General features: G+C 41.8%; 1 protein-coding gene across 1 annotated transcript; it reads right to left on the bottom strand.

Moving 5' to 3' along the window:
* Positions 1-431: 431 nt before the first annotated feature.
* LOC115900426 (glutamate dehydrogenase 1, mitochondrial-like) lies at positions 432-10,766 on the bottom strand. Its single transcript, XM_030941132.1, has 7 exons — positions 10,754-10,766; positions 7,750-8,162; positions 3,784-3,921; positions 3,558-3,695; positions 3,049-3,129; positions 2,035-2,158; positions 432-631 (listed from the first exon to the last, which is right to left on the bottom strand). The coding sequence occupies exons 1-7, from the start codon at positions 10,764-10,766 to the stop codon at positions 447-449; spliced, it is 1,092 nt and encodes a 363-aa protein (XP_030796992.1). The 3' UTR covers positions 432-446.
* Between the last annotated feature and the right edge of the window lie 255 nt (positions 10,767-11,021).

The raw sequence follows: 11,021 nt of genomic DNA, 5'->3' as shown, positions 1-11,021 counted from the left end.
TTCTCTCTCTGTGGCCCAGGCTAGAGTGCAGTGACACAGTCTTGGCTAACTGCAGCCTCTACCTCCCAAGTTCAAGTGATTCTCCTGCCTCAGCCTCCCAAGTAGCTGAGACTACAGGTGAGTGCCAACACACCCCGCTAATTTTTATATTTTTAGTAGAGACGGGTTTCACCATGTTGGCCAGGATGCTCTCTATCTCTTGACTTCGTGATCTGCCAGCCTTGGCCTCCCAAAGTGCTGGGATTACAGGCGTGTGCCACCGAGCCTAACATAATATAAGTACATAATAATCCTTCACTGTTAAAACATGTGCGTGAAAAATACCAAATTTATTTATTTTAAATTTGTTAGTAGTCATTAGGATTCTTACTCCAGTTTTAGAATGTAATGAAAAGGGAAGGTAAAAAACACACGTCACACACTTACTGTCAAGCTAATTACAAAGACTATGCCATAAATGAAATCCATCTAACCAGCTCTGTCTGAACAAAAGAGCAGAGAGCATGTGTAAAGTACAACTGTGGGGTGAGCACACTCACCGATATCCTGTCTTGGAACTCTGCTGTGGGTACAATGGGAACAGTTCCACGATGCTTTCCAAATTTTCTTTCTAAACTCTCTTGAACAGACACTTTAGAAAAAAAAAAAAAAGAGAGAGAGATCAAGATATTGCTAACAGAAAAGAAAAATGAAGTAGAATCAAAAGTAGTCCCAAACAGTAACTGTAACCCAAAAACGTACAGAGAGTTCTAATGACATAAAAGGGTTAATCATTTAAAACTCAGTCAAGAAGGGTCAGGCACGGTGACTAACGCCTGTAATCCCAGCACTTTGGGAGGCTGAGGCGGGTGGATCACTTGAGGTCAGGAATTCAAGACCAGCCTGACCAACATGGTGAAATGCTGCCTCTACTAAAAACACAAAATTAGCTGGGCATGGTGATGCCTGCCTGTAATCCCAGCTACTTAGGAGGCTGAGGCAGGAGAATCACTTGAACCAGGGAGGCAGAGGTTGTAGCGAGCTGAGATTGTGCCATTGCACTCCAGCCTGGACAACAAAAATGAAACTCTGTCTCAAAAAAAAAACTCTGTCAAGAAGGAATAAAACACATTATTGTCAATTTCCTATATAAATGTGGATTTAGGTCACTGCTGTGTTTCCATAACACCCATTACCAGGGTTTTTCCTTGGCTCTATTAAAAAGAAAATGCTGGGGGAAAAAGAAAAGGAAACAGATGGAACACTTCACCCAGATTCTCACAGTGGGCTGAGGAGAGAAGCTCAGCAGGAGGTCTTGGTCTCATTTCAGCTTGATGAGAAATTCTACTCTTAACTGTGGAGCTTACTCTAGTCAAAGAAAAACAAGTATTCTCATCAGGAGTCTCAAAAACAATTCGTGACACTAGATAGGCCTTGACTAAGAGCAACCAGAGACAGAAATGAGTATTGGCAGTGGGGTTTTAAAATCACACTTAAATAAATACTATTGGCTGGGCGTGGTGGCTCATGCCTGTAATCCCAGCACTTTGGGAGGTTGAGGCAGGTGGATCACGAGGTCAGGAGATCAAGACAATCCTGACCAACATGGTGAAACCCCATCTCTACTAAAAATACAAAAATTAGCCAGCTATGGCAGCATAGGCCTATAGTCCCAGCTACTTGGGAGGCTGAGGCAGGAGAATTGCTTGAACCTGGGAGGTGGAGGCTGCAGTAAGCTGAGTTTGCACCACTGCACTCCAGCCTGGACGAAAGAGTGAGACTCTGTCTCAAAAAAAGAAAAAACAAATTAATTTGTAGACTATATTCTGTGAACATTACATCACAGAATAAAAATCTGGATATAAGTATATGGGAGAGTTAATATCCAGAAAGACATTGTGCATTTTTGGTCTAAGTTTCATGAGACAAAATATTATTTTCTTTTCTGAGACTCAATTCTTTCCCAAAGGGATAAGTTCTCTTAAGTGGACCTTTTTACAGCCTTTTAGCTGGCTCAAAAGATGAGTTTTGGTAAACAAGATTATCGACACTCACTGAGCAAGTGGTAGTTAGAATCCCTTTCATATTTGAAGGTCAAATGGCCATAGCTGACATGATTTAGATTCTTCAGCCACTCAAAGTAAGATACTGTCACTCCTCCAGCATTCAGGTAGAGATCCTATACACAAAAATAAGACACCAAAGAAATTAGAAGACGATGGTTTTAGTAAAAGCTTAAAATGAACCTAAGACCTTAGGTTCAATACCAAGGCAGACTGAACTTCAAATATCACAAATATATTTTGGCTAGTATCAGGAATTTCACACTTAATTTAACACTCCTCCCCACCTCGCCCAATTCCATCTAACGCTTTTTCTATTTAGGGAAAAAAAAAATCATTTTTTGGCTTATTAATCAATGAATGTTAATAATCTTTGGTTAGAGCCTCTTCTCTACCAGAAGTTCTCAGACTAAATGGCTTGCCCACCAACCAATTGGATTAGTCCGTCCACAGGGCCTCTCAGAAGACAGGATTCTTTCTCCTATTACCTAAGGGTAGCCCATTTCAGTTACATTGAATGTCTTAAGTGCTTTCAGCAAAGGGGGTTCTTTAAAATGCATTCCAAGCCCACATTAATTTCTAATAACTTTTTGGTGTAGACTCATGCTTACCTGCTAAAAAACCTGAGCACGTGTGCCTCATATTCGTTTTCTGAGTAAAGCCGGAAGGAGCACTTGAAATGCATAAGGTTAGGAATCATACAGAAAATCTTAGAGCTTAAGTTAGAATAGTGTTTCTAACACAGTATATACACTTATATAACCAGACTCTTAGAAGGCTAAAGACATTCAGTAAAGAGCCTGAAATTGGAATAAATGTTTAGATCACAGTGAAAAGTGACAGGCTTAGAATTAACCATGCTTCTACTATATTTTCTCAAAAGTGAAATAAAGATGAATTCACTAGAGCTTGGGAGACTAATAATTCCTCTCTTCCTCCAAATTCCTTGCAAAAGACAATTATGATTCTAAGTACATACAAAGCCTAATCAACATAGATGACCTACTGGAATAACCATAATGTTTCTCTCCAGGAAGATCTTGTCCGCTTCTGGAGTTGTTGGCCCATTGGCACCTTCAGCAATGATCTGCAAGAGAGTCAGGAACATAGAGAAATGCCAACAACACCGTCAAATCCCCTCCACTGAGGGCAAGAGATGTGCATATATGAACATGTGTTCGTATGTGGGGGGAAGTTTCAGTTAAAATTAAATTAACAGAAGTTATTTTGTTCTGCAAAGTGTATAAAACTACCTTTCACTTTTCTGTTTATCTAGGTTTTTTTTTTTAACAGGAGTCTCAGGCAGATGCGTTTTCTTGGTAATGGTTGTATAACTCTGTGCAGGGAGCTAAAAGCCATTAAATTATTTACTTTAAATGGGGGAACTGTATGGTATGTACAACATATGCCAATAAAGCTGCTAAAAAGAAAGAGAAAACTCAATCAGACTCTTCTATGACCCCCTAACGTCATTCACATTGATAATGTTGGTTCTGGTTTCTATAATGTTGTCACCTTGGCTTTGACTCTGGGCGCGTTGGATTTGGTCAACTGCTTCTCACTGGCAGCTGGGATCAGTATGTCACAGTCGGCCTCCAAGATGCTTCCTTCATAGGGCTTTGCCTTGGGGAAGCCCAGAATGGACCCATGTTGCTGCCATTGATTGAAAATCACAATTAATAGCTGTACCAGAGTTTAAATGTTTATATTTAGTGTCTATGCCATAAAAATGTATTAATACCAATTTGAAGTCTTCCAGTTCCTTTGGGTCAATACCATCTGGATTCCATATACTCCCATCAGACTCACCAACAGCAATACATTTAGCACCAAAACGATGTAAATATCTCATAGAGTGTAGGCCCACGTTACCAAATCCCTGTGAAGAACAATTATCCATGACACAAAAATTCAAGTCCTGGTATAGACAGCAAGAGTCATATTTTGACCAATGTAAATCCACACTCTGTTCATTTAGAAGCAATTCTCAAAATTCTTTTGCCAAAAGAAACAATGTACTAACTGGTTTCTCTTCAATAATAAAATTCTCTGTTTAAGAATGTGATGATCGGGCATGGTAGCTCATGCTTGTAATTCCAGCACTTTGGGAGGCTGAGGCAGGTGAACCACTTGAGATCAGGCGTTCGAGACCAGCCACAGCCAACACGGTGAAACCCCGTCTCTATTAAAAATACAAAAATTAGTCAGGTGTGGTGTCCCGTGCCTGTAATCCCAGCTACTTGGGAGGATGAGGCAGGTGAATCGCTGGAACCTGGGAGGTGGAGGCTGTAGTGAGCCGAGATCACATCACTGCACTCCAGCCTGGGCAACAGAGTCTCACTCCGTTGCCCAGGCTGGAGTGCAATGGTACAATTTCGGCTCACTGCAGCCTCTGTCTCCCGGGTTCAAGTGATTCTCCTGCCTTAGCCTCCCAAGTAGTTGCGATTACAGGCGCCGCCATCATGCCTGGCTAATTTTTCTATTTTTAGTAGAGATGGCATTTTACCATGTTGGCCAGGCTGGTCTCGAACGCCTGGCCTCAAGTGATCCACTCGCCTTGGCCTCCCAAAATGCTAGGATTACAGGCATGAGCCACCATGCCCAGCTACAACTTCTCTTGTAAAGTTATTTCAACTTAATTAAGATTCTCCTAAGTAAAATACATGTTAACACATGAAACAAATTTGGATCAATGTGTAAACTTCTTTATATACTTACAAAACTTAGAGAGTTATGTTAAGAGACTTGCCCTTCTAGATACAATTTCAAGTTTGAATACTGACCAATATTGTGGTTGAATTTGGTGATAGTTGGTAATAGTTTCACATCTACTTGAGAGATACTTAAATCAGTTCTAGTTACATGAATCATAGCAAGGTTCAAAAAACAAAAGATCTATTACTCTGGAAACCACCACTCTAAAATTTAAGAGATGCGAGATAACTGAATTTTAAAATTACAATTCTAAAAACATTAAAAACTTTACTTAATGTCTATCAGTTATTAAAGAAACTTTTTTTTTTTTTTTAACCTTAACAACAAATATTTTATCTCCAAACCCTGGTGTCATTCCTAAAATGCTCATTAAGAAGCTTCATTGATGAAGTTTTCAATCCCATGGAACACACCACGGCCAGTAGCAGAGATGCGTCCATCGATTCCCCCTTGGCTGATGGGTTTACCAGTGACACAGGCGTGTCCATTAATATCCTCTAAGAGGGAGTAATTGAAAGAATGAAATGTCAAGTCCAATTTCTCTGTTGAACAAATATAATGAATTACAGTCAAAGCACATTCTCATTTAATGCTAATTAGGAGTGTGTATGTGTATGAATGTATTTAAGGTACACTTTTACCAATAGAGACAACACTCACTTTTTCAGCTTTCTGTTCCTAGAAAATATAATAAAGTGTATTATATTTTCTTTTCTTCTTTTTTTTTTTCGAGACAGAGTTTCACTCTTGTTGCCCAGGCTGGAGTGCAATGGCGCTATCTTGGCTCACCGCAACCTCTGCCTCCAGGGTTCAAGCAATTCTCCTGCTTCAGCCTCCTGAGTAGCTGGGATTGCAGGCATGTGCCACCACGCTCGGCTAATTTTGCAGTTTTAGTAGAGACAGGGTTTCTCCATGTTGCTCAGGTTGGTCTCGAACTCCCAACCTCAGGTGATCCACCCACCTCGGCCTCCCAAAGTGCTGGGATTACAGGCATGAGGCACCATGCTCGGCAAAGTAGACTATATTTTCTGATGGAAAAAACAGTGTAGGGATTGAACATCAAGTAAGTACAAATAACATCACAAAAGTAGAGCTAGTTCAGCCTAAAGCTATCATTCCTTCAACAAGTATTTAAGCTCTACTAAATCAAGGCACATACACATCCCATTCACGAGTGTCTTAAAATCTACTATAAGACTTGAGCATGTCACCAAAACAGAGCCTGAGACAGGAAGAGGCTTTACAATTTTCTTGGATGCGAAGACTCAACGTTGTCTTCTGCCACTATTTAAAAAGGAAGTTTTTAATATAACTTGATACTTAATATAACATGATATCCAAGTTCATCTAAGAGTAGATTAATGAAACTATTTAATGAAGTATTTTTAGAAAGGTATGTGTGGATGAGAGTCCTGTGCTTCTGTGTGAGTAGAGTATCTTTGGTAGCAGCGCTTAGCTCTGCAAAGTGGAGATGGGGTTAGCAGTCTTCACCACCCATCTTTCTGTCCTTTTTCAATTGAAGATGTGCATATATTCTTGTTCAGAAACAGGTATAATTAAAAAAAAAGAAGAATGGGGCTCCGGAGGGCTTCCCTTCGAAGGCATCAAATATACTATAAACACGGCCACCAGAACACTGCAGAGTAAACTCACCAGTGGAGCAGGAGAAACTACAGCCTTATTTTATACAGGCAATCAATATAAAATGAAAATCCATATAAAAATTTAAGTCAGTGGCAAAAGTATGAAATATTCAATAAACTTGAAGCAATTTGCTACCCATGTAAACAAAATAAAATGCCTTACTTCACACCAAACCCCTAACTCCCAACATATCCCTAACGTTCCAGCTGGCTGAATTAAAAAGTGATCTGTTCTTTATCTGTATTGTTTAAATATTTTTACACAGAGAACTTAGAATTATATTATTTGTATAAGTACCAACAAAAAGGATGAAAGCAAGGAAGGAAAACGCAATCTAGTAAAGTGATTTATAAAATTAGTTTTCCCACAGTTTGTTTTCGTGAATAATTAACACTTATGAATACAGAAATGCAAACTGAGTGCCAAATGCTTTTCAACAGTGAGAATGCAAATGCTGGAGCTGAAGGAAATACTGTCAGGGGTCAGGCCTAGCGCCAACTGCCAGGCTCCCCAGCATACATAATGGTCCTGAAAGCCCAGAGAAGAATACATTCTCCCACCAACACTGCACTTCTAGGTGGGGCTAGAAGAAAAAGGGCGGCACGTTCCAGTTCACATTTAGAAATGAGTAACAAAAACAATTGCGTCTTTCCCGTAGGCCTTGATTTTAGATTGCTTATCACTTAAAGAAGGAAAATTGCGTACCAGTATAGTTCAAGGGGGCCGTGCTTCACAAGACTTTCTCTTTAGCACTGAGAATGAGCTACAAATAACAACATAATGCCCACTGGTTTGCACTACTCAATGTAGTGTCTTGCTTAAACAGAACAACAGACCGGCTGGGCGCGGTGACTCGCGCTTGTAATCCCAGCGCTTTGGGAGGTCGAGGAGGGTGGATCACCTGAGACCAGCCTGGCCAACATGGTGAAACCCCAACTCTACTAAAAATACAAAAAAATTAGCCGGGCTAATGGCAGGCGCCTGTAATCCCACCTACTTGGGAGTCTGAGGCAGGAGAATCTCTTGAACACGGGAGGCAGAGGTTGTGGTGAGCCGAAATCGCGCCACTGCAGTCCAGCCTGGGTGATCCAGTGAGACTCTGTCTCAAAAAAAAAAAAAAAAGAACAAGAGACCACACTCAGAGCTCATTGCTAAATGAGTCTCCTTCTCGCTTTTTGCACGGCACCAAGTGACCGGCGCCAGGTCGCACAGCTGCCCTGCCCTTCAGCGAGGACTTGGGCGAGCTCGGTGTACCCAACTAGGGAGTGCTACCGCGGGAGTTGAGACAGCGGATTCCGAGAGCAGGGTGTGGCGGAATCAGCAGGGACGCGGACCCGGCGGAACGCACTGCGCAGACGGCGCCGGCGCCGGCACTCAGCTGTTGGGGAGTCTTCCTTCCAGCTTTCCCCTGAACGTCCTCCAGGCGCCGGTCTCTTTTTTCTGTCTTCTTGTTTCCCTCCGCCGAGTCGGCGCCACTGTGAATTTCCGTTTCCGGCGGTGTCCAAGTTGACCTGAGGAGTCGTAGTCGTGAGCGGGTTCGGTGGTCCGGCGGGCTGGGGTAGGCGGCGGCGGGCTGGGGTAGGCGGCGGCGGGCTGGGGTAGGCGGCGGCGGGCTGGGGTAGGCGGCGGCGGGCTGGGGTAGGCGGCGGCGGGCTGGGGTAGGCGGCGGCGGGGTCCCTGGCTCTAGGGCAGGCGGCGGTGGCGTCCCTGGCTCTGGGGCACTGGGAAGATCGCGAGTCTTGCGCGTGGGATGGTCTTCTCCTGGTCCCCCGGGTCATCTTTGCTCCCGAGGAGCAGCATATTTAGCATCTGCCGGAGGTGTGCCCCGGGGGTCGTTGGGAGAGTGACGGCATGAATCCCTGCAGAGAGCCCGGACTGGGAGGGAAGGTGTCCGGGAGACGTCGTTTCCTGGCTACATGGTGCCGGCAGGCGACTTAGACCTGCGCCGAATCTGTTGACCCCAAATTGTGCTTTTCCCACCAAGAGCAAAAGGGAGAGAAATATTAGTACAAGTTCGGAACTAAAATAGAGAAGCAACATAATCTCTGAAATCACACAGCTATTCAGTTTCACAGCGTTCCTAGTTCCCAGCCCTCCTAACTCCCGGCCGGTGTTCCTTGACAATATGGTGATATATAAAGACTTTCTGTTTCCGCTCGTGTGTGTGTCTGTGGGAAGTCTGTGACTCACTTCTGTGCTCCAGTAGCACCCTGTGCAGCCTTCCAATGTAGCCCTTATTGCATGGCACGGAAGACACTAGTTTGGATTTTCTCTGCCAGTCAGATCATAGCTATATCCATTTACTGGCACAGTGGCTAGCACATCAGAGACACAAACGTTTATTAAATGGAATTAATACAGGACCTTAATTGAATGAAATGGCACCCTGCTCCGCTTTTTTTCAATCAAGCTGTCAGATTTTATGCAACCTGATACCCTAAAAAAAACTCACTAACTCAGTGATTACCAATTTATTGGCCACAGATTCCCAGATACCTCAGAAATCACTGCAAGGGTCTCTGTAAGTCTATGAGGTCTCCAGGCATCATCTAGAACCACTCATATCTTATACATACAGATAGTGCGATTTTTCAAATGTATGTAGATGACCTGTAATTTAGGAGTTTTACAGAGTCGACAGGTACTAAAAGTAATACTGTGATCATATTGGAAGTTCAAAAAAAGGTTTTAAATTTTTCATTAAAATTTAAGTTTTAGTTTAAGTTAGGAAACCACTTTATTAATCTGGTTGATATCTAGGTACGAGCTGTCCAGTATGGTAGCCACATGTGACTGTTTAGAGTTAGAATGAAATTAAGAATTCATTTTTTCAGTTTCTCTAAGTACATTTTAAGTAACCACATGTGGCTAAAGTCTAAATAGCTGAAAAGTACAGATATAGAATATTTCCGTCCTTGCAGAAATAGATAGTGCTGATGTTGACATTTAAGATGAATAAAAAGTAACTTAACCATAAAATGTAACCTTAGCAGAGGTAACTCATCTAATTTATAGCATACCAGAGAGAAAGGAAATTGGGGATGGTTAAGCAGTTCCTACCCTTGTCTAGTGAACAAATACATCATCTCTTCATAAAGAAATAAATGAAATTTAATGTTTTCCCCTGTGTATTGCCTGGATTGTAAAATGCTTCTCCCACCTCCTTACCCCAACCTTCTTCCTTGTAGGTTAGAGTTACTTGTTATTGGTAAGTAGCCACTATGGAAACTAAGGACCAGAGAAACACAGAAAGAAAAACAATGGACCCAAAGCTGCAAAGAAAAAGAAGCGGCATCTGCAGGATCTCCAGCTAGGAGACGAAGATGATGCCCGGAAGAGAAATCCCAAAGCTTTTGCAGTTCAGTCTGCTGTGGGGATGGCTTGATACTTTCACAGGTGTGTTTAGCTATAGTCTGATGGTTCTTCCTTTGATTCTTTTTAAATAGTAGGAGCCTCTCACAGGTGACATTTGGAGTCACAAGTCTAGTCCAGCTCCAAAGGACGTGGAGATGCATGCTGTGTGGCTTTTACTAAAATGTGAGAAGCCTTCCCATAGAAGCTGCCTTGCCTCCAGCATCTGCACACTAGTTGGTGTTTCTTGCCCAAGATACAAGAATTTCTAGAATTTGTTTCTTCCTAAACTTTAAAGTGTTTCTACAGTGATAAGTGTGCTTTTTCCCTCCGGATATGTTTTACAAAGTTGTGATATAAAATACAAAAATTACAATATGTAATACTAACATAGCTTTATTTAGTGAGTCCTTGTGATATTGTTAGCAGTGTACTTTAAACATTATTCAACTAAGTCCTTCCAGCTGCCTTACCAGAGTAGGAATCATTCCTGCTCTCATTTCATGGACAAGAAAACTGAAGTCAAGAAAAGTTACCTCCAATCATACAACCAGTAAGTAGGAGAGCCAAATTTAACTCCAGAGCCTCTGCTCTTATCTGTTATGATGCACTGCCTCGGTATTTACCTTTTGGTTTTTAAAAAACGATTAAAATCACTCCTAAAACAGTCAGATTTAAGGAGTATTTAATTTTCATCTCTATATTATTGAAGTCATCTTGTTACATCTTTATTGAACAGTAATTATTTGGATGGGGGTCAGAAGTTAATAATTGACAAGTTAATTATATTTATATATTGTCTGTTGTACCCTGTATAAAATATACTAACGTACTCATGTCTATAAGTATACCAAAAAAAGTCTACTTATAAGGTTGATACCTTTTACTCTATTTTGAAAGTGAGTTTACTTTTTTTTTTTCTTTAATGAATAGGACTCAGGATTTGAAGACAAAAAAGCATCATACTCCAGTGGTTGATCAAACTCCACTAGAGCCCCCACCAATAGTGGCCATGGTGACGGGGCCTCCGAAGTTGGAAAGAGCACTTTGATACAATGCCTCATTCGGAACTTCACCCGGCAGAAGTTTACCGAGATCACAGACCCTGTGATGATCGTGTCAGGTAGGAGATGCTGCCGCAGACACAGAGTTGGCGTGGTTGTTGTCATCTGAGGGACCTGCACGTGTTTCTTGTTTTCTTGAATGGAGCATGTTAAATATTGTCATATCGTGTTATCTCTCTTACACTTTTACTAAGTTAGCTATAAC

This window comes from Rhinopithecus roxellana, chromosome 11, assembly GCF_007565055.1.
Source record: "Rhinopithecus roxellana isolate Shanxi Qingling chromosome 11, ASM756505v1, whole genome shotgun sequence".
Lineage (NCBI taxonomy): Eukaryota > Metazoa > Chordata > Mammalia > Primates > Cercopithecidae > Rhinopithecus > Rhinopithecus roxellana.
This window is presented reverse-complemented; position numbering and strand designations above follow the sequence as displayed.

Excerpts from the sequence above, each read along its gene's own strand:
- LOC115900426 (XM_030941132.1), bottom strand. Across the intron at positions 3,696-3,783 it reads AACTGGAAGACTTCAAATTG|CAACATGGGTCCATTCTGGG; the intron begins GTATTAATACAT and ends AATCAATGGCAG. Across the intron at positions 3,130-3,557 it reads CGCCCAGAGTCAAAGCCAAG|ATCATTGCTGAAGGTGCCAA; the intron begins GTGACAACATTA and ends ACTCTCTTGCAG.